This window comes from Aethalodelphis obliquidens, unplaced genomic scaffold (genome assembly GCF_003676395.1).
Source record: "Aethalodelphis obliquidens isolate GAN/ISIS:26980383/991018 unplaced genomic scaffold, ASM367639v1 scaffold25, whole genome shotgun sequence".
NCBI lineage: Eukaryota > Metazoa > Chordata > Mammalia > Artiodactyla > Delphinidae > Aethalodelphis > Aethalodelphis obliquidens.
In genome coordinates this window covers 30,687,936-30,711,866 of record NW_020837969.1, presented here as the reverse complement: position 1 = coordinate 30,711,866, position 23,931 = coordinate 30,687,936, and the positions used below count along the sequence as shown (strand labels likewise).

The following is a 23,931-nucleotide window of genomic DNA, read 5'->3' as shown; positions in this document are numbered from 1 at the left end:
ATGGGGTCCTGGGAGCAGCCCTTCTTCACCTACCCAGGGCTGAGGTCAGCCAGCCCCGAGGGTCTCTGGATGGTGGTGGGGTAGTAACACTCCCGCTTCTAGAGGAACCTCTTCCTGGAACCCTGCGCAGTGTGATTGTGTGTGTGTGCGCGTGCGTGCGCTCGGGCTTGGAAGATCCACGAGTGATGTTATAGGAGAGGACAAGTAAGAGAAGGATAAGGATGCTGCTGTGCGCTGGGGAACGCTCACACCTGTTTTCCTTACTGCAGACACTGAAGCATCACTTCTACAAATCACAGTGCCACAGAAGACTGGGACAAACACCAATGACGGCGGTGTTTCAGAAACGCATGTAATTAAGAAATCACTTAAAAGATATGAGTATTTTATTTTTACTGGACTGCAAGACCCAAATCAATTCATGCATACCCCTTCATGAAACTTTGTGTCCTAATGACAGTGTTCAAGAGACGTTTTGGTTTTGTCTGAGGGAGAGCAAGTGTTTTGTTTTCATTTCCCAAGTAATATATGAACGTTACGAAACAATTTTAAAACACAGACTCAGAGAAAAGAAATGCCCCGAATTCCTATCCCACAAAATGGCGTCTACAGTCCACTGTAGACTGTTTTCTAGAAAAGATGTACGTTTAAAAATACTTTCTAAAAAATAAATAAATAAGTAAAAATAATTTCTACATTTAAAATACCTTCTATGTAAGTGAGGCCATACTAATCTTTAGCTTGTAGCATGGTTTTAAAATGGCAGTATGTAAAGCGTATCTTCATGCCTGTATTTACATACATAGGCATATATAAAGCTTTGTAAAAAGTAAAAGTAATCTTATTTCTGATCTGCTTAGAATAGTAAAGCGTGTACATTGTAAAATTAAATCTAGACAGTACAGAGACGTTAAGAAAGTGAATGGCTGCCTCACTTTCTAAAGGCAGTAAGTTTGAAGGGAATGAAGTTTTAGAGACATACATACACACATGCACATATACTTTTAATGATCATTTATGAGATTTGTAATTGGGTTTTTCATTTATGTGTAGAGTTAGGATTTATTTTTATGATAATAAATCCAGCCCTGTCATTATTTTTCCTAACTTCATGGTAACTCATGTGTAACATCATATAGTATTTCAAATTTTATACATGCAGGTAGTTTCATAAACCTTCCTGAATAGTCAATAGGATCAACAGGCAAACCACTATAAAAAATTTTGATAAGCATTGAAAAATGTCTACCGGAAAAGTTGCATTATATTTGACTCCCATTAACAGAAATAGTGACGCCTATCTTCCTGAGGCCTCTCCAGGTCTCTTCAGTCTTCTCATCTTTGCTCTTGTGTACATCCTAGTGAATGCTTCACTTTTAACAGGTATTTTTTGGTTAAACCTTAACAAAAGATGTCTTTCTGTATATTGACTATCTGAATCATTTTGTTAGTTGTCAGTTTCTTTCTGGTTTTGACTTCTTTTTTAATAAGAATTAGTAGCTTTGGATAGGACAGTTTGTTTTCAAGAAGGAAGAAGTGTTGATGTAAACACACACAGGGATGGGAGAGGAATCCATTGATTAGAACCTCAGTGGCAAGATCGGAGAGGAATGTCCTCAAATGCCAGCTGAAGAACTGTACTAGACACTGGGGCAGGTTTTATAGAGTGGTCTACTTCTGACTGGCTCACTCTGTGGTACCAAGAAACACCAGCGATTATGTATTTATAAAAGCTATCACACCCCCAAAATGAATATCTGGAGACGCTGAAATGTTTAGGAGAGTATAACGTACACTGGGAAGATGCTACCAAAAGAAAACATGAGGATCCATGATGATAGCAGGAAAAAGACAGTATTTGGTACACACACGTGTGCGCATGCATACACACACACACACCATTATGAGATAAGCATCGTTACATAATAATAATAAAATATTCAGTTCCTAGGTAACATATAAAAAGTCTAAATTTGTATGAATTTAATAAAATGTCCTCAGCATATATAAAATGAAAACTGATAGCACGACAGGGAAACATTTTCAAATCCACTTCCATAGAGAGATCTTAAAATGTTTTTCTCAATTTTATGATTGACCATAAAATTCTTCATAAAGAGAAAGAATATTTGAACAACAAAAAGAAACATTTTATTGATGGATAAAGTGAACCCAATGAAGTTTGTGTATTGTTTTCCCCTTTCTGTTCTATGTTAAGACTTGCTAGAGTCTAGGGATATCACACGTGAGGCTTTTAGTAAATGATAAAACCTCTGGTGCAGCAAGACAAAGAGAATTCAGGCAAATGTCAGGAATCCAGGAAGGATCCGCAATGAGCTAGCTCTCCGCGAACCCAACCTCTGTGCTCCCGGAACACGCTGAGTCTCTGGCTTGAAATCACAAGATTTATGGGAGGAAGTTTGGCTTTGGGAGAGCTCCTTGCAAAGCTTTCAGTGACTTTTTAAGTAGTTAGGGAAACTAGTTAGGGAAACACAACGGAAGCTAACCTTGGCCAGGGGAGTTTTGAACCCTACACAGTGCATTATAAATCTTACTGCCCTCTTCAGGCGAGAGTCAGAAACACCCAGACTTGTCGGTATCCCCAGAAATAGATAAGAGCTTTTCTAATCAAGCTGCACTTAATGCTCTATCTCCGTTGTAAATAATGCTTCTCAAGACTAGTTCTCATACTTTTCAAGAACATATAGTGTCATTCAACAGAATTGACCACAGCAAGGAAAATAAATAAATAAACGCAAATATGGATAGTACAGAACTCATCATCTGGCAACAATACAATTAGGTTAAAACTTAACAGAATGACCGAAAAATGTATTTGGACATTTAAAAGTATACTTCTACGTGATTCACGGGTTGAAGGAGAAATCATAAATCACAATGGATATTAAATAATAAACAACAAGAATGAAGAAATTACAAAGAAAAATTTGAATTCCGCTCTGAAGATGGTATAGGAGCATAATTTATAACCACAAATAATTAAAAAAGCGACAAAAAATGGTCAGCAGTTTAAAATTAGAAAAATAATTATAACCTTAAAATTCTTAAAGATGCTGCTTAAATTAAGAAGTAGAATTAATGAAAGACAAAAGTAAGCTGAAGTAGCCTGGATTCACAATGTCAAAAGTTGATTTCTGAGAAGAATATAAAACAGAACTTTTGGTGAGATAGACTAAGGAAAACGAAAAGGAGAAGGAAAAGATGTACTGTTAGAAATAAGACATACACAAATGTGGATTGGCCAATTGGATGTGAATTGCTAATATCATTCTTTAGGAATTGCCTTTTAACTTTCTTAATGGTGTCTTTAGGTGAACATCAGATTTTAGTTTAATTTTAGTTTCCTCTTAAAAGGGGACTTGCTTTGTATTGTTTAATTTTCCATTTATTTGCTCTAGAAATTGCAAAGTAGGAAAAGATAATAAAATTCAAGTTCCTTCAAAGGTTACTCAGCATTTCTAAATGTAACCATTTGAAGTTAAAAATTTGATTATGATAGTTAAATGCTAATGACTTATGCTCTTACTTTTGAAATAGATTTGGACTCCTAGATTTTATGTAAGTTTGATTATGATTAATTCTGTCACACATTCCAAGATTGAAGAAAGATAACTGTAACTATAATTATATATATATATAATTTTGATACACTCATGATACAATACATGCTTATATGAAAGAGTACATATATTTTTAAAAATTAGGGCTTCTGACTTTTAAGGATTTGAAATATCTAATAATTACATTCTCTCTGACTACTTTGCTGTAGGTCACCTATGCCATCAAAATTGACAGGAAAACATACACTCTTCACCTTGAAAAACAGTAAGTGGCCATGCTTCCTTTCATACAGTTGTTTTTAGTTTCTTACATTTTTACAGTGACTACCTTAAATTGAGCCTAAATTTAGAGCCTAAATATGCAAGAGCATAAATGTTATATTTATTTAATATGTTAAGTCTTCTTGGTGATTCGTGTCAGACTAGAATTTCGAGTCTTTATCTTTAGATTTTTAAATCTAATATTCAAACCCAACTGTAATTTAATGATATAAGTATTAAAGTATATCAGACACATGAAAATCATTTTATGTAACTCCTTAAAGTATAATTACAATTGCAGCTATCAAGGGAATAAGTTTATCTGTCCATGATTAATTTTGTTTCATGTCATTTTACATAATTATATGATTTTTAAGCATTTTATTTGATATTACACTCTAGTTTTGTCTCATTTTGCTATAGGATATATTTTTAATCTCTTCAGTTTTCTACTTCCACTCTGTGAGGAAACCAGTATCAATATCCTGTGTGTATCATTCTATGATTTTCTATTTTAAATTTCATCTTTACCTGAAATAAAACATACAGAAACCTACCAGAAAACCTACCAGAAAAGGGGTTTTGGTTTTGTTTTGTTTTCTTGCACAAATGGAAATAGTGTTCTGCGAGTGTCAGGTCTTATCTAATAATGGCACTTATTTTCTTGCTCTATGTATAAATTTTTACTCATTTTTAATGGATGAGATCCCATAGTATGTAATATTGATGGGTAATGAAGTTATTTCCAGGGAGATTTTGTTTCATAGTCTTGATATTAATAAGTGGGCTTCTGGATCAAGCAGGATGAGTGCTGATAATAGTAGTAATAGTAATAATAATAAATAATAATAATGAAAGCAACTGACATTTATTGAGCACGTACCATATTCCAGGCGTATTTCTAAGCAATTTGCAGGTAGTAACTGATTAATTTTCACAACCACCTCTAAGGTAGGCCTTCTTTATTACTCACATTTTATAGCATGTAAAGATTTTGAGAGATATTGCCAGTTACTTTCTAAAACCCGTAGCAGTTTAGATTTACAAAAGCATGCGTGATGTACTAAAATGTTGTATCTCATCTTAATGTCAGGTTGTATTTCCCTAAATGATTTCTCTAAATAGTTATTGGCTAGTTCATTTTCCTGTATGGGGTTTGCCTATTCACGTAGTTTTCTCATTATTATTTCTTATCATTTTAATATACTTTATTTTTTAGAGCAGTTTTAGGTTCCCAACAAAAGTGAGTGGAAGGCGCAGAGATTTCCCGTATATCCTTATACCCCACACGTGCATAGCTTCCTCCGTTATCAACATTCCCCACCAGAGTGATGTATTTGCTGTAACTGATGATCCTGCATTGACACATCATTCATTATCACCCAAGGTCCGTAGTTTATATTAGCATGCTATTTTTTATATTGTTTTTTCTATGAATGAATAAAAATAAAAAAGGAAAATTCTGAGATTAGTATAAACAATTAAGTTCTTACCATGAATGATGCACATATAAGCATTTTTCCTACATATTAAAAAAAAGGGTACATGGCCATAATAATGAAATCTATTATTCCCATACCCAGACCTCTTCAATCGTCTCACCCCCCAGTGCCGATTACCATTATGATATTGACACATATTCTTCTGCCATATTTTTAGGGTCTTTCATCCATATGTCTAAAGAGCAATAAAAATCATGTTTTGATGCGTCCTTCAAATAGACATGAATGGCACAAGAGTGCATATTCCATTATACAATTTGTTATGGTGGATCAGAAGGGTAGGTAAGGGTGGACCTTAACATGGTGAATCACAAAAGTGACCCCAATTCTTTACCTTTCCCTGTATTTTCACTCTTTGCCATATAACTTTGAGGTTCTCTCAAGAGGTGGAGTGTATACAACTCAACAACTACCTCACACTCATTCTTCATGGGTGTGAAGAGCCCAAGGTTAGAAGGGCTCTGTGCTTGGATTCATGCTCTTCCGATGCTATCCTGAGATTCTTAAAACTTTTGAATGAGAGGCCCCGCATTTTCATTTTACTTTGGGGGCCTGGCAAATTACTAGCCCAGTTTGGGGCTATGTCACTTACTTTGGCCAGAGAGATGTTGGCTGCCTTGATTCCAACACAGACTTGAAAAAGCTGTCACGCTTTTCTGCTTTCCATCTTGTTTGTCTGTCATCCCCATGAGAATATGCTCGGGCTTAGCTTGCTGGACGATTAAAGACATGTGGATCACAGCCAGGGTGCTCTATTTATCCCTACAGCAGCCAACATTCAGCTGAATCCTGTACCACTGAGCAAGCCTGGCCACAATTAGCAGAGCTGCCATGGCTACCCACACATGACCCACAAGTGTGAGCAATAGGTACTTATTGTAAGGTCGGATCTTAACAAACGGCACCGTGAAACAGAGGAAAGCTTCAAGTGAGCTTTATTAGGGAGCGCTCCCGGGCGAGGTTCACTGGTCCGAGAGAAAGGGGCCAGAGAAGTCGCACCCGGGCGAGGGTTGGGCAAGATTTTATAGGGGAAGAAGGGAAAGGGGTGTGGTGAATCTGGGAGGGCGCAGGGTATTCCTTATTTGGTGGTCTTTTCGGGTATCCTGGGGGACCGTTAGTCCCGCCCCTCGAAAGGCGGGAAGGCTGGGCTGGGTTCAAAGTCCCCAGGTCAGTTCCTGGAACTGGGTGGTCCGGAATGTCTCCAGGGCAGTTTCTGGAACTGGGTGGTCCGGAGAATTTCGGTCTGATGCAACCTGTGAATCTGATTGTGTTCCCCTGCCTCGGGCCAGTTGGCCTTATACTTAATAGTGTTCATTGTGCAACATTTTGCATAATATTATTTGTTGAGATTCATTCATAATGATGTGTGCAAAACGGGTTTGTTTTTTAAAATGCATATGTAGCCATAAAATGAATATATCCCATTAATTATTTATCCTCCCATATTTACAGCAAGAACAGCTCTATCATGGACATCCTTGACCATGACTTCCTGGGCCCCAGTGAAATTGATGGATTATAAATAAGAAATTTCTCAAGTGCTATATAATGCCAGTTTTTTTCTTCAAAAGCCTTATAACCAATTTTTACTCATGCCAATAGCTTAAAAGTGTTTCTGTTCTCCACATTCTCGACAAAATGAATATCTTCACACACTTATTTTTGTTAATTAGTGGATGGCAAATGCTGTTTTATTGTTGTTTTAATATGCACTTCACTGGTTATTAATAACACTTAGTGTCTTTTCCAGTGTTTACTGACCGTTCTCATTGACTTGCTTTTCCTGAGATTTTGGTGTTTTTTTGTTTTTGTTTTTTTTTGCCGGGAGCGGGGCAGTCGTTATTTTTTATTCATTTGTTTTGAGTTATTTATTTTCAATCTATGGCTTTATCTTTCTGTTTTTCTGGTTTTTGTTCCATGATCTATCGTGGGAAGTTTTGTTTTCTGTAGATATTAACACTTTATCTCCTCTATATGTTGCAATTATGCCACCTACACTATTGATTGTCTTCTTCCTTTGTTTTTGGGATTTATTGCTATAAAAATGAAATTTTCATAAAATCATTATATTCATATTTTCTATCCTAGGTTCTCAGATTCCTCTCTTGTGTCTGTTAGAAGTGATAGCATCACATTCGTATAGTATTTCTTAAAATTCTTTTTCCACTTAAGATGTAAATTCACAGCTTTCAGTTTCTTTAACAACAGTATTGCATTTTCCAACTTTCTTCAAAGCTTCTTTTTACTTTTTTTTTTTTATTGCAGCTTTATGCTGACTCAGGTATCGTTTAGTTAGAATAACTTCAGATTATTTTCTTCAGATGGAATCTGCAGGTGGCATGCTTCCCGAATCGGTGCATGTCTGCAGATGTCTTTCTTGTTCTCATAACTGAATGACATTTGGCAATGTGTAGAATTTGTGAGTCATATTTCTTTTCTATAAATTTTTGCAATTTGATATAGTCTGTGTGAAGTGAGTTTTCCAGCAATTTCGGTGTGTGGGTGAGTGTGAGTTTGTGTGTGTGTGTGTGTGTGTGTGTGTGTGTGTGTGTATTACATTAATACTCCCTAATATATCCCAAGTCCCTAAATTTTTCATTTTAATTTTCAGTCCCTACGCATTTTTTTTTCTTCTATGGGAAATCATTGCTTTCATCCTGGGTCTTACTTGTCTGTGTTCCATATCATAGTTTTTTCTACAACTATGATCAAATCTTTATTTTTGACATGCATTTTACCAGCATTTGTTTTCTGTTGGCTAGACCTATAATTCTGTTCACAGTAAGCAAATTCTCTTCGATACATTTATTGAGTTATTTAATATTAACTGTCATGTGTTTTAGTTTCAGAGTATACTTTTTTCTCTTGGAATGATCTCCTTGGAATGCTTATTCATTTCTCTTGAAATTAAGATTATTTTGTTCATCAATGCTACTTCATTTGGAACTAACTTTTAAGCTTTGCATGCTTTTTATTGTTTATTTTCCTTTCATTGGACATTGTTTTTCTTTCAGTGCTCATTTGTATTTTTGTTATGTCACTGATTAAGGCAGACTATTTTGTTGTTTCATACAGAAGCCAAAAGTATGCCTTTGAAAAAGGGCCCAGGATGAATAAACTCGCAAACAAAATTTTTATCCTTTTAATAATGCTTGTCAAATATCTGTTAAGGTTTTTAATCTCTAATTTCTTTTTCCTGGGAAGTACTTCTGGATTCCCACTTCCACCACCTCCATTTAAATGCTTACAGTTATTAAAAGGTGGCTCTGCCCTTGTTTCAGAATTCACGTTCTAGATGCTTGCACCTAAACCAACCCAGCCCATGCAGTTTTTCCTTGAATATATGTGGAATATAAACTGACAGATACCAGTTTTTCTCCGGGAACCTCTCTGGTTTTGTTATTTGAATTGAAGAAAAGGAAAAGTTTTCAAGAAGGAGAGGAAATAGATTGTTACAGGATATTGAATATAGTTCCCTGTGCTATACAGCAGGTCCTTGTTGTTTATCTGTTTTGCATACAGTATTGTGTATCTGTTTAGTCCAAACTCCTAATTTATCCCTCCCCTCCTTTCCCCTTTGGTAACCATAAGTTTGTTTTCTATGTCTGTGAGTCTATTTCTGTTTTATAAAGGAGATCATTTGTATCATTTTTTTTAGATTCTACATATAAGTGATATCATAGGATATTTGTCCAACTTACTTTTCTTAGTATGATAAAAGAATCTGAAAAAGAATATATATATATGTATGTGTGTGTGCATATATATATATATGTATATATATATGACTGAATCACTTTGCTGTACACCTGAAACTAACACAACATTGCAAATCAACTATACTTCACTAAAAATTTTTTAAAAAGAATGAGAGGACATGAAGGAGATAAGAAAAGTAGTGGTGAAAAAAAAGTAGTGGTGAAAAAAGTACTCTGTTAATGCTCTAGTTTCTCTTCCATTCTGGCCTTCAGACCTTCTTGATGTTTGGAATCCATGAGAAATCCCAGTGTCACTGTTATGGACTAGGGTCCTTGGACTCTTTAATCAATAGAAATTGATAACTGGCCAGAGAAGGCATTCAGGCAAGGCTTTGTTGGGGCTCGTGCTGCAGCAGGAGGGAGCGAAAACAAGTGACAGTTCCCTGGCTCACTCTCCGAGGAAGGTGGGCTGGATCCTTAAATGGGGTGAGGCAGGGGCCGATTGGTGGTCTGCCCACTCGCCTGGTGGTGCTGTGTGCAGGGATCATGCGCAGTAAGTACCCTGCTTTTGCCCCTGGCGCCTCCGGAGTGGCAGTCGGTTTGTGGCCTTTGTGTGTCTTATTGTTCATAATTACCCAGACTGCACATGCAGGCAGTTAGTTTTAGTCCCTGGGAGTCCCTCTGTCTTCTGTTGCTCGAGGAGACGTGTGTCCAGGCCAAGCGCTCCAGTAAAGGGTCCCGGGTCCCAGCCTGTCTCATCCCTACAGTAAATAACGATGTTAGATTGTTCCATGATAATCACCATCCTCCTTGTAAGAAGATTTTAGTTCCATACCCTGTTTATGTCACGTTTTTCTATAGAAATAACATATGAAATTTGAGCAAAAGACTAGAATCCCGCTTCTAAACAAAGGCTTTAAGATCTATCATGTGCTTCTACAATTTTTCTCCTTCTGTTACAAGAAAAGCATGTTCCGTGGAGGGACCATGCCGTTTCCTAGGTTCCAGAATGAAGGCAATGTGGAGTTGAACCTGCAGTAACCTTGTGAAGAACACTCATTGTAATTTTAAGGCACTGGGAATTTGGAGGGTGCTTTGTAGCACAGCATAACTTCACAGAAACAAGCTAATGAAATAAGCATGTATTTTTTTGTTTGTTTTTTTATCAACCCATGGCTACTTATTAGCAAATTTTAACTAAGGGATTTATGCCATGAGATGTATTGATGGTTGAATCTATAAAAGAAAACTTTGTTGAGGGAATCTGGAAGTCCTGGATTTTACTAGACAGCAATCTGTGTCATTCCAGTGTCCACACTGGTATCCGGTCATCCTGGTTCTTGCTTTCTCTTAGATACATAATGCGCTATCAGAAAGAAAGCTAGATAATGGAGAGATGAGCCCATTTAATTTTTGCGTATTTGAGCTTATAAAATGAAATGTAAGTTTGTTTAATTTCATGACTCTGGAAGTTACTTTTACTAATGCTATTATTACAACGAAGTATTATTATTTTGGTTGAATTAGGTCATTTTTAGACTCTCATTTCCTGGTATATTCATACAACAAGTCAGGGATATTGTATCCAGATTCTTCATTTGTAAAGGTAAGTTTTACTTTATGTTGTGTAGATTTTTATTGTTATGTGGTGAATGTGCCATTGGTGGGAAGAAGAAGAATGCTTTATACTCGGCTGAATTACTGGGCAAACAGATTGATCACAAACCCAAACGTAATGTGGCAGTTGCTCTGAAAGCATATAGAATAGAATGACTGCCTTTAAAATTTGGAACTCAGGAATCACTTACCTGAAAAGGTCATTTACACTCTCTGGAAGTAGGAGTAGGAGTTTGAGAGGGGAAAAAAAGTGGGGAAAGGAACTAAGAAGCCACTGAACACAGGGAGAAGTTTTGATGGAGGTACCATAGGACCTGAGCAGTGTAGGGAACAGTGGAAACCACTTTACAGAAAGAGCACAGGAAAGTGAAGTTGCAAAAGCAGTTTGGGTACAGAATCTGAATAGGTTTACATGAAAAACACAGGAATTTGAATTCTTTCCCAAAATACAGGTAAGAGTCAAGAAATGCTTAAACGTATGTGAGAAAGTTGGCTTTAGTCTAAGATACGTATTTTGCCAGAATAGATGATGGGGAAGAGGCAAATGCTAGTGATTGGTCAGATTCTGTTGCTGTGTTGCAATTGAGAGAGAATGAAATTTAAAATATGGTAACTCATACAACATTTGTCTTTCTCACCATCTACAAGTAGAAAGCAGGACAAAATCCATGAGACACTTGTTTTCAGACATTTGACAATTAAAAAAAAAAAATCAGGAAATCTCTCTCTGACAGAAGGAAAACATGGAAGGCGAATCTCACACTGAACTTGGCCCTCTGACTGGAAATAACGTCTTAACTATAGCACAAGGGTGGAAGCAAACAGGACTCTTTAAGAATTTGGATTTTAAGAGTTTGGGCTGCTGAAGCAGCTGGAACTTGCAGGACCCAGGACCAGAGAAAAAAGGGACTCTGTGTTGATGTACATTTTTTCAGAGAAGGGGAGTTGTCCTTTGTTCCCTGACGGAGGATTAGACAGCATGTGTGGTGGGTAAGACTCTACTGAAGGCTCGAGAGTAAAATGGAGATAATACTAACCGACGGAACAGTGTTGGGAGATGTTGGATTTTAAGCGCAGGCAGTGTAAAGTGACCTTGCTAAAACCCCAGACGTTCAGCTGAGACAGAAAGGCTGAGTGTCTGAAGGAAGGATCAAGCTCTAGAGTAAGAGACACTCTTGGTCACCCCCATTCCCCACCTCAAAGCCTAAAACACAGCGCGGAGACGATTGTGGATGGTTACCATTAAATTAATTGCCTTCTGACACAAACTGTGATGCTCTGTAAGGGTTAAGCCATAGCCGAGGAAGGAAAGAATGCGATAAGTTCAGAAATCAATGAGAGAGAAAAAGGAGAAAGAATGGAATCATTAAAGCTCTGAATTTAGTTGTTTCAAAGGACTAATAAAATTAATAACCCCTAGTATGACTTACCTAGATCAGAAACAAATTCCACCAATATTAGGGGTGAAAGGAGATATTGCTAGTCATACAGAAGATAAAATGATATCTTGGAGAATTATGACAGCTTTATGCCAATAAATTTGATGATTTAGATGAAATGGACAGCTTCCTTGAAAAGTACAACTTATCAAGATTGAGAGAAGTAATAGAAAATCTCAATCCCTTGAAATCTATTTTTAAAAGTTGAATTCCTCAACAGGAATTTGAGGAATTACTTTGTGGAAATTACTTTCCACAAAGAAACACCAGGTTTAGTTATTCTCATACTTCACCAACTGAGAGTTTGGCTCTTCCAATTTTAAGCGATTGAAAAGAATGCTTCTGTGAACGTTCATGTACAATCGTGTAGGTGTGCAGTTTTATTTCTTTGGGATACATACCCAGGAATATCATTGCCAGATCATATGGTGAGTGTATATTCACTTTTGACAGAAATTACCAATCTTTTCTCCAGAGTGGCTGTACCATTTTAACTTTCTGCTGACAGTGAATGAGAGAGAAAAGAGTATCTGCATTCTTGCCATTTTGTTTGCTATTTAAATCTTACAATTTTATTTTAGCCATTGTGATAGATGTGTACTTTATCTCATGTAATTTTGACTGGCATTTCTCTGATGACTAGTGAAGTTGATTATAGTTTCATGAGCTTGTTTGTCACTTTTTGTGAAATATCTGTTAATGTCTTTTGCCCGTTTTCTCGTTGGACTTTTCTCGTTGGTTGGTTTTTCACTACTGACCTTTGAGGAGTTTATATATTCTAATTATAGGTCCTTTACCAGATATGCGGTTTGCAGATGTTTGCTCCCAGTCTGTAATTTGTCCTTTCATCCTCATCATAAGGTCTCTGACCGAGCAGAATTTCTCCATTTTGATGAGAGTTAATTTATCAACTTTTCCTTTATGAATGGTAATTTGGCTCTCAAACCTAAGAAATCTGTGTTGCCCTAGAGTTCCTGAAGATTCTGTGTGTTTTTATTTTCTAAAAGTGTTATAGTTTTATTTACATTTAATGGTGTGTTCACCTGAGGTGATTTTGTATGAAGTGTGAGATTTGGATCAAGGTTCACTCACTTGACCAGGGATGTGGAATTGTTCCAACACTATTTCTAGAAAGGGTTGTTCTTCTGCATTGAGTTGCTTTTGCACCTTTGTCAAAAAGTCGGGGGCGGGGTCATACTGATGCAGATATATTCCTGGGTTCTTTATTCTGTGCAGATCTTCCATGTGACTCTCCTTCTGCCAGTATCCTGCTGTCTTCAGTTTGCCTGCGTATTCAGCATTTATGTTGACTAGAGTGATTCCTCCCGCTTTATTCTTGTTCAAGATTTTTACACTATTCTAGATATTTTTCTTTTTCTTATAAATTTTAGACTAAACTATCCTCTGTGTGCAAACAACCTTGCTAGCATCGTGATAGACACTGTTAAACCTACAGATGAATTTGGGGAGAATAGGCATCTTTATTCTGTTGATTCTTCCAACCGTGAATACAGTAAGCATCTCCATTTGTTTGGTCTTTTTTTTAAATGTCGTTCATTAGCATTTTGTAATTTTAGCATTCAGATCCTGTAGATATGTTTTTAGGTTTATACCAAAGTATTTCATTTTCTTTGGAGCAATTGTAAATGGTACTCTATTTTAATTTCCGTTTACATATGTTTGTTGTTATCTAGAAATACTACTCTCGTTTGTGTCAATCCTATATCCTTACAACCTCGATGAAGTCACATATTAATTCTATGAGGGTTTGTTATTTTTTTTTTTCTGATAGATTCCTTGAGAATTTTTCCATAGTCAGGTCTTTTACAAATATGGCCTTCTGTTTTCTTCTTTTTCCATCTGTATACTTTTTATCTCTTTGCTTTACCTTACTGTGCTTGTTACAACTACCGGTACTCTGTCAGATAACCATACTGATGGCAGACATCCTCACAATTTTCCCAATTGTAGGGATAAAGTATTCAGTCATTCACCATAAAGATAACATTAGATGTAAGGGTTTTTTTAATATACTCTTAATAAAGTTGTGGAAATTCACTATTTTTAGATTGCTAAGAATTTGTTTGTTTTTCTGCTCCATGAGGGGAGGTGTGTATTTAATTGTATTGGTTGCCTTTTCTGCATCCGCTGATATGATCATATGATTTTTCTTTTTTAGTCTGTTGATATAGTGGATTTCACTGACTGATTTTCAAATATTGAAACAATACCTAGAAAATACCTTTCAAACCTAAAAACCCCACAGCTTTGTCCTGGTGTATGATTCTTTTATTCATGCCTGGCTTTGATGCGCTAATAATTTCTTGAGGATTTTTTTGGTCAAAGTTCCTGAGAAATATTGATCTATGATTTTTCTGTTTTTGTACTGACTTTGTCTAATTTTTGGAGTAGTAATACTGGCCTCATTAAATACACTGAGAAAGATTACCTCTTCTTTTGTTTTTCTGGAAGATATTGTATAAAATACTTGTTAATGCTTAAGATGTGTGGTAAAATTCTCCAGTGAAATCACCGGACCTGGGGATTTTGTGTGTGTGTTTGAGTGTGTATGTGGGAGGTTTTAAATTGCCAATTCAATTATTTAATGGTTATAGAAATATTTTGTTTATCTGTTTCCTATGTATGGCTTTGGTGGTGTGTGTTTAAGTAATTGGTCTATTTCATCTCAGTGACATTTTGGCATGTATTTTCTTGCAGTCCTCATACCCTTTTAATGGCTACAGCAGCTGTAGTGATATGCTGGTTCACTTCCGACACTGATGAGGTATGTCGTCCCTTCTTTGTCAGTCTTGCTAGAGATTTTTCAGTTTATTGCACGTATCAAAGAACCAGCTTTTTCTTGCTTTGATTTTCTTTACTGTTTTCTTATTTTCAACTTTGTAGTGTTTTGCTCTTATTCTTTTCTCCCTTATACCTTGCTTTGGGTTTATTTTGCTCTTCTTTTTCTAATTTGTTGAGGAAAAAACTTATATTATCAATACGTGACCATTCCTTTTTCTGCTGTAAGCATTTTAGTACTAAAATTTCCCTCTCGACACTGCTTAGTTGTATCTCACAACAATATGGTGAGTTTTCATGTTCATTACAGATATATGTATTTTTAAATTTTCCTTTAAGGCTTCCTGTTTGTTTTTTTGAAGTCTGTTAGTTACTTTACAAGTGTTTGGAGGTTTTGGTTTGTTTATTTTTTCTGTTGTCTGTCTGTTGAATTTTAGTTTGATTTTGCTTTGGTCAGAGCGTATACCTTGTACAATTTCAATTTGTTTTTAATTTGTGAATGTTTGCGTCATGAGCCAGTATATTATGCTTGTAGGTGAATGTCCTTGGATACTTGAAAAAAAAAATGTGTATTCTGTTGTTCTTGGGCGGACTGGTCCATAAATGTCATGGAGATCAGGTTGATTGATGCTGCGGTTCAGTTCTATATTTTGCTGATTTTTGGTCTAGTACTAGCAATAACCGATTGGAGCGTGTTGAATTCCTCCTTTACTGTTGTGGTTTTTGTCTTTCTCTTTCAGCTGTACCAGGGTTTGCTTCACATATTTTGAAGTTCTGTTGTTTGATGCCTATACATTTAGGATTGCTCTGCTTCTTGATAAGTGGATACTTTTATGATCATGTAGTGACTCTCTTTCTCCCTTGTAGATTTCTTTGCAATTAAGTTCACTTTCTCCGATATGATTTTTATCAATATTTGCATGACATATTTTCCATTCTTTTTATTTCAATCTACCTAAAAATTTATGCCTGTAACTGAACCACTTTGCTGTACACCTGAAACTGACACCACCTTGTAAATCAACTATACCCCAATATAAAATAAAAATTAAGTAAAAAAATAAAATCATTGGAAGTGGAAAAAAATTTATGTTTGAAGTGAGTTTCTTGTAGAGACTATTTAGTTGGGTCATAAGGTGTGCTTTTGTTTGTTTGATTTTTTTGTTTCCTCCATCTGCCTTGGGACTCAGTATTTTATTTGGTGTTTTTAGACTCTTTACATTTAAAGTAGTGATTGATATGTTAGGGCTTTTGTCTGCTATATTTTTTTTCCTTTATTTTTTTTTCTGTGCTACTCATTTCTTTTTCTTGTTTTCTTCTTCTGGATTACTTGAACATTTTAAAGATTACATCATGATTTATTTATAGTGTCAATAGATTTTTCCCTGTTATACTTTTCTTAGGTTTGCTTGAGGTATTACAATAAAGATATAGAACCTAGCCTACTGTTGTGGACTTTTTACTTCTTCAAGTGAAACCCTGAAACCCTACTTCCATTTAGGATCCTTTATCCTCTGTACTTTATAAATATAATTGCTCAAATATTCCTCTCCATACATTAAGCATAACATGATACTGTGTGATTGTTGTTTCAACTACCAAATATAATTTCAGAAACTCATGAAGGAAAGGATAGTTCATTATATTCACCCGTATTTTAAACCATTCTATTTGTCCCAGTTCCCTAAGACTACCCAAGCCTTTTTGTGATGTATTACCTTTGTTTCCTGGAGTTTCTTTTTGCCATTACCTTAGGGTATGTGTGCTGTAGACTGAATCTGTTAGTTTTCCTCTGTCGGAGAAAGTTTCTCTTTTTCCTTCATCCTTAAAGGATAAATTTGCCAGATATATTTCATGTATGACAGTAATGTTCTTGTCAACATGTGAGAATTGCTCTTGTATTTCCTTTGAGACTTCATGACTTTCAGATGAGAAATGTACTGTCATTCAAACTGGTGTTCTTCTACAGGTTATATGACATTACTGTCTGGTTTCTTTGAAGATATTTTTATTGTTTTCAGTTTAGTCATGATATTTCTTGTTGCAAGTGACTTTGGACCCATTCTATTTTCGGTTTGATCAGTTTCCAGAATCTAAATGTTTATGTCCTTCATCAATTTTGTGAGGATTTCTGTTGACTGTTTTCTGAATTTATGTGTATATATATATATATATATATATATATATATATAATTTTTTAAATTTAAGGTGGTAAAAATATTTAATATGAGTTCTACTCTCTTAACAAATTTTAATCATAAATTACATTACTGTTGACATCAGTATGTTTTACAGAAGGTCCTGGAGCTTATTATTCATCTTGCTTAACTGAAACTTTATGCCCATTAAATAGTACCTCCTCATTTCCCCCTGGCCAAGCCCCTGGCAAACACCATTCCACTTGTGGGTGGTATGCATTTGACGTTTAAATACTTCATAGAAATGGAGTCATGCGGTATTTGTCTTTCTGTGATGGGTCTGTTTCACTTATCATAATGTCCACAAGGTGAATCATGTTGTCACGTATTGCATAACTTACTTCTTTTTTAAGGCTATCTAGTATTCCACAGAATACATATACACCACATGTTCTTATCCACTCTTCTGTGGATGTGGCCACTTAGGGTTTATTCACATCTTGGCTATTGTGGATAGTGCTGCAGTAAGCATAGCAGTGCCAATATCTCCTGCAGCTCCTGTGTCAGTTCTTCGGGGTAACTGCCCAGAAGTGACATTGCTGGATCACAGGGAGTTCTGTTTTTCGTTTTTACTATATTCTATAGCAACCGTTTCATATGCTCTACCCAGTGACAGAGTACAGCAGTTCCAGCTTCCCACACCCTCAACAGCACTCTTTGTCCTTTGTTCACACGATAATAGCCATCCTAACAGTCGTGAGGTGATATCTCACCAAAATAACATTTTGGTGTTACTTTGCATTTTTCTGGTAACTAGTGATCTCCCTGTTGGCCACTTGGATGTCTTCTTTGTTTGTGTCTTATCTAATTTCTTTCATCAATACGTTGTAGTTTTCAGAGTACAGGGTTCCCACCTCCTTGGTTAAATTTGTTCGTAGGTATTTTGTGTGTGTGTGATCTTGTAAATGGATTTGTTTTCTTAATTTCCCTTTCCTTACAAATAGTTCTCTGTAAGTAGAGAAATGCGACTCATTATTGAATGTTGATTATACATTCTGTAATATTATGGAACTTGTCGTTAGATCTAAAACTTTGAGGGTTTTTGTGGAGTCTTTAGGTTTTGCTATCTATGAGATCATGTCATCTGCAAACAAAGATATTTTTACTTCTTTCTTTCCAATTTGGATGCCTTTTTATTTTTTTCTCTCTCCTTGTCGACTTGCTCTAGGTATAACTTCCCATCCTAGATTGGATTGAATTGATGAGGTGGGCGTCCTTGCCTTGTTCCTGATCTTAGAGGAATAGTTTTCAGGTTTCACTGTTGAATATGTTGTTAGCTGTGGGCTTCTCATATATGGCCTTTATTAGGTTGTGCTGATTTCATTCTATTACTGGTTTGCTGAGAGTTTTTCTTTTGATAGATGCTGAAATTTGTCAAATTCTTTCTCTGCATATATTGAGATGATCGTGTGATTTTGACTCTTTGTCCTGTTAATGTGTTTTATCACATTGATTTTTGAATGTTGAACCATTCTTGCATTGCAAGAATAATTTAACTTGGTCATGGTGTATGACCATTTTAAGGTGCTAGATTACACTGGATTTGGTTTACTAGTATTTCGTTGAACACTTTTTCATCTGTATTCATGAGGGATGTTAGCTCGTACTGTTCTTTCCATGTGGCTTTTGTATCAGAGTAATGCTGGATGCATAAAATGACTTTGAAAGTGTTCCCCCCTCTTTTACTTTATGGAAGCATTTGAGAAGGCTTGTGTTAGTTCTTACTTAAATGTTCTATAGAATTCCCCAGGGAAGCCATTTGGTATTGGGCTTCTCCCTATTAGGAGGTTTGTGATTACCGATTCAGTCTCCATACTAGTTATACGTCGGTTCGGATTTTCTATTTTTTCATGAGTCACTCTTCTTAGGTTTCATGTCGCTAAGAATTTATCCATCCTCTATGGTATCTGGTTGTTGGCATATAATGTTCATATTATTTTCTTTTGAACCTTCTTATTTTTGTGGCATGAGCTTTCATTTTTCTGATTTTATTTTTGAAACTTCTCTTTTTTTCTTAATCTAGATAGAGGTTTGTCAATTTTATTTATCATTTCAAAAGACCAACTCTTAGTTTTTTGATATTTTTTTTCTATTGTTTTTCCACTTATTATCATTTTATTCCTGGTCTATTCTTTGTTATGTTCTTTTTGCTACTTTGAGCTTTCTTTGTTCTTCTTCTAGTTCTTTGAGATGTGAAGTTAGTTTATTAATTTGAGGTCTTTTTGATGTATTTTGTTTGTAGCTATACATTTACCTCTTTCCTCTGCTTTCACTGGATGCGATAAATTTTGGTATGTTGTGTTTTCTGTTTCATTTGTCTCAAGCTATTTTAAATTTCCTTTTTGATTCTTTTATTTGATTCATTGTTGATCAAAAGTATGTTGTTAATTTCCACATAGCTGTGGATTTTTTACTTATGCTTCTGCTATTCCTTTCTAGTTTCATTCCAAAACGTGTTCAGAAAGGACACCTTGTATGATTTAAATCTTCTTAAATTTGTTAAGAGTTTCTTTGTGACCAAACATATAATCTGTTGCGGGGAAAGCTTGTGTCCACTTGAGAAGAATGTATATTCTGCTGCTTTTGAGGGGAATGTTCTGTATGTAGCTGCTGGGTAGATTTTGGCTATAATGTTATTTAAGTCCTCTTTTTTATTTCTTACTCATCTCCTGTCTGCTTCCTCTACCCATTACTGAAAGTGTGGTATTGAAGTCCCCTTCTCTTATTGTATTGCTGTCTGTATCTCTCCTCAGATTCTGTCAGTGTTTGCTGTGGGTATATTTAGATTCTCTAATGCTGAGGGTGTATATATTTATAATGGTTATCTTTCCCTGGTGGACTAGCCCTTTAATCATTATAAAATGTCCATCTTTGACTCCTGTGACTGTCTTGACTTTATGTCTATTCTGTCTGATGTAAGTATAGCTAGACCTGTGCCCGACACACAGTAGGCCAAACTATACCGAAACGTCGGAGTTTAGAGCAGAGAAAGGTTTATTGCAGGGCCGTGTAAGGAGACGGGTGGCTCCTGCCTTAAAAAGCCTGAATTTCCCAAAGGCTGTCAGCAAAGCACTTTTAAAGGCAAGCTGAGGGAGGGGTGTAGTTAGTTGCTGCAGACTTCTTGGTGTTGGATTCAATGTTCTTGCAGCGTCCATGTATGTCAGGTCACGATGTTCCTGTAAACCTCCAACAAGACAAATGTTATTCTCTGTTCAGGTCAGGTCACAGTCAGGCTGTCCTGTACATTTCAAGCCATAGGCAACATTCTTTTACAAAATGTGCAGAGCCAGCATGACTAAGCCCAGGCAAAAGAACACAAAGGTTAAAGTAAAAGGAACAGATCTAATATGGAGTCAGACGTGTTCTTCCCAATTAAAACACCTGCTTTCTTTCTGTTGCCAGTTGTTTGGAATATTTTCCATCCCTTGAACTTCAGCCGCTATATGTCCTTCAATTTAAAGTGAAATTCCTGCAGACAGTATAGAGTTGAAACCTGCCCCCCTCTCCTTTCAGCCACTTGACATCTTTTGTTTGTGGAGTCTAAACATTTACATTTGAAGTGATTATTGATAGGGAAGTTATTTACTAATGCCTTTTTGTTACTTGTTTGATTGATTGATTGATTGTAGTTCTTTTGTCTGTCTTTTCCTCTCACTGTCTTTTCTTGTGTTTCATTGATTTTTTTTTTTTTTTGGTTCCATGTGTATTGATTTCTTTGTCTTTTTCTGTTATGTAACCTTTACTGATATTTTCATTTTGGTTACCATGGGGCTTACATGAAATATCATACAGCTATAACAGTGTACTTTAAGCTGGTAAAAACCTCAATAACATACAAAAAGTCAATTTTACTAATCCCCCTCATTACATTTTATGTTATCGGTATCACAGTTTACATTATTGCATATTGTGTAACTTTTAACATGATTTTAGTTACAGTTATTTTTATATACTATTGTCTCTTAACTTTTATTTTAGAATTAAAAGTGATTTAATCACTACCGTTACAGTAATATAGTATTTGAAATTTCCTATACATTTACCTTTCCCAATGACCTTCATTCTTTCTTTTGCTCTCATGTTTCTCTTTTATTTCAAAGTGATGAATTCTCATTTGTATTTCTTGTAATGCAGATATAGTGGTGAGAAATACTTCAGCTTTTGTCTGGAAAAGTCTTTATCTCTCCATTTCTTAAGATTTTTTTTTGGGGGGGGAGCAGTTTTAGGTTGCCAGCAAAATTAAGACAATGGTATAGAGTTTTCCAAATATCCTCTGGGGCCACCTACGCATAGCTCCTGTGTTTAATAAACTCCCCCAAGCACAGTGGTAGATTTGTTACAATTGAGGAACCTGTGTGGGCACACTATAATCACCCAAAGTGCATGGTTCACATTTCAGTTCACTTCTGGTTTTGTATATTCTGTGGGACGGCACAAACATATAATGACATGTATCCATCGCTGTAGTATCATAGAGAGTATTTTAAGTGCCCTAAAAATCCTCTGTGTTCAGTCTATTCATCGTTCATTGCCACTGTAACCCTGGGCAACGTTTAACTTTCTCCATAGTTTTGCCTTTTCCAAATTGTTATGTCGTTGGAATCATACAATATGCAGCCATTCAGGTTGGTTTCTTTCACTTAGTAATATGCATTCAATGTTCCTCCAAGTATTGGCGTGGCTTAGTAGCTAATTTCTTTTTCCCACTGAATAATAATCCATGGTTTGGATGCACTACAGTTTATGAATCCTTTCACCTACTTAAAGACATCTTGGTTGATTCCAATTTTTGACAGTGTTGAAAAAGTTGCTATAAAATGTACATTTGCAGGGTTTTTGTGTGGGTTTCAGTTTTCAGCTCCTTTGGGTAGATACCGAGGAGTGTGATTGCTGGCTGGATTGGATTGTAAGAGTATGTTTAGTTTTGTGAAATATCCCCAGGTTGTCTCGACTGGCTATCTCTACCATTTCGCATTCCCACCAGTAATGAATGAGTGTTCTGTTGCTCCACAAACATGCCAGCATCTGTTGTCAGTGCTCTAGATTTTGACCAAACCTATCTCATTGATGCTTCCATTCTTAAAATTTTTAATATTTCTTTTTTATTTTTCAGCTTTATTAGGTGACATTTACAGATAAGTTTTTATATATCTAAAATACAACATGATTAATTCACATTTTTATTCTCTGTAAAATGGTCACCACAATCAGGTTTATTAATACATACATCACCTCATATGGTGACCTTTATTGTGGTAAGAACACTTAAGGTTGTTAAGGGAATATTCAAGTGTATAACACAGTATGTAACTACGTTAACTATAGTCACCATGCTGTATATTAGATTGCCAGAGCTTTTTCATCTTGTAAGTGAAGGCTTGTACCCTTTGAGGGCATCTCCTTATCTCCCCAAACTTCCAGCCCCTGGTAACCATCATTCTCCTCTGTTTCAAGGAATTTACGTTTTTGTTGTAAGTGAGATCATGAAGTGTTTCTATTTCTCTGTCTGGCTATTTTCACTTAGTATAATGTTCTCCAGACTAATCCTTCTCACACATGGGTGAATAATATTCATTCATATGTGTGATGTATATCACATGTCATTGGTTGTCTCACATATAGGATACGTATCTTACATTTTCTTTATCCACTCATTCACTCTTGGACACTTAGATTGTTTCTGTATCTAGGGTATCGTAAGTGCTGTAAATATGCCTTTAGTAATGTGGTGGTGAGTGAGGTGTGGGGTGAGAGTGTTTTATGGCCCTGTGATTAGGTCTCCGTTTTTAGTGAGCCTGTGCGTCAGGGCTGTGAACAAAAGGGTTTCTTGGTGGTTTGTTTCTGTTTTTTCCGCAAGTGCGACAGAATGGCTAGAGTGGGCTGGATTTGGGTATTTCCTTTCCTGAGGTCCGTTAGGCTCTGATAATACCCCAGCCAGTTCATCTCTATCTAGGTAGTTTCCCCTGACGGCAGGCCCTGTATAGAAGAACAGAGTGCACTGATGTATTTCAAATTGAGTCCTTTCCCGCTCCCCTTGCCGGAGGCACGAGGACTTTTTCTCTGATATTAGCTGTGACGTCTTGGTGAAACTCTTGAAGGTAAATCTCACAGTATTTTGGGGGTCTGTTCATGGGTTCTCTGGAGTTTTTATTTCTCAGAATTGTCCGCACTGATCTTGAAGCCTTTCATCAATCACAGTCAGGTTTTCCTGCCCTGGCACTGGTTCCAGCAGCACTTTGCACTACTGATTCTCTGCTCCAGTGAGCTGTGCCTCCCCGTGTGCCCTCTCTCATCCTGAGGGCTGCGCTTTGCACTGTGTCCTCCCTTCTTTTACACATCCAGGAAGAGCTGTTGAGTTTTAAGTCTGTTCTGCTGGCTCTTGTTGTCAGGATGGAATGGCAACGTCCAACCTTCTGACATGGAGAACCAGAAACCAGAAGTCTCTTTTTCATTTCTGTAGTTTTGCAGTGTATAAGATATTTAGTCAACTTTTTTTCCCCTCTCTCAACACTTTGAATATATCATCTCAGTCTCTTCTGGCTTGCAAGGCTTCTGCTAAAAAATCCACTGAAAGTCTTAAGGGTGTTTCATTACACATAAGTCACTTTTCTTCTGTTGCTTTCAAAATTCCCTGTCTACTTTTGACTTTTGACATTTCGATTGCAATATATCTCAGTGTGGATTTCTTTAGGGACATTTTATTTGGTGATTTTTTATCTTCTTGGCATGGATATCAATTTCCTTCTGTAAGTTTGGAAAGTTTTCAGCCAATATGTATTGAAAGTGCTTCCTGTTTTTTTAACTGAAATACAATCGACATATAACAGTGTATAGTT

At 36.2% G+C, this 23,931-nt stretch overlaps 1 protein-coding gene across 1 annotated transcript in view; it reads left to right on the top strand.

Moving 5' to 3' along the window:
• LOC113628960 (A disintegrin and metallopeptidase domain 3-like) overlaps nt 1-23,931 on the top strand; it is a 101,897-nt gene continuing 77,966 nt past the window's right edge. The window contains exons 1-4 of the mRNA XM_027123018.1: nt 1-61; nt 270-352; nt 3,791-3,846; nt 10,570-10,648. Coding sequence (XP_026978819.1) covers nt 1-61; nt 270-352; nt 3,791-3,846; nt 10,570-10,648 — 279 coding nt within the window. The remainder of the gene's footprint in view (nt 62-269; nt 353-3,790; nt 3,847-10,569; nt 10,649-23,931) is intronic.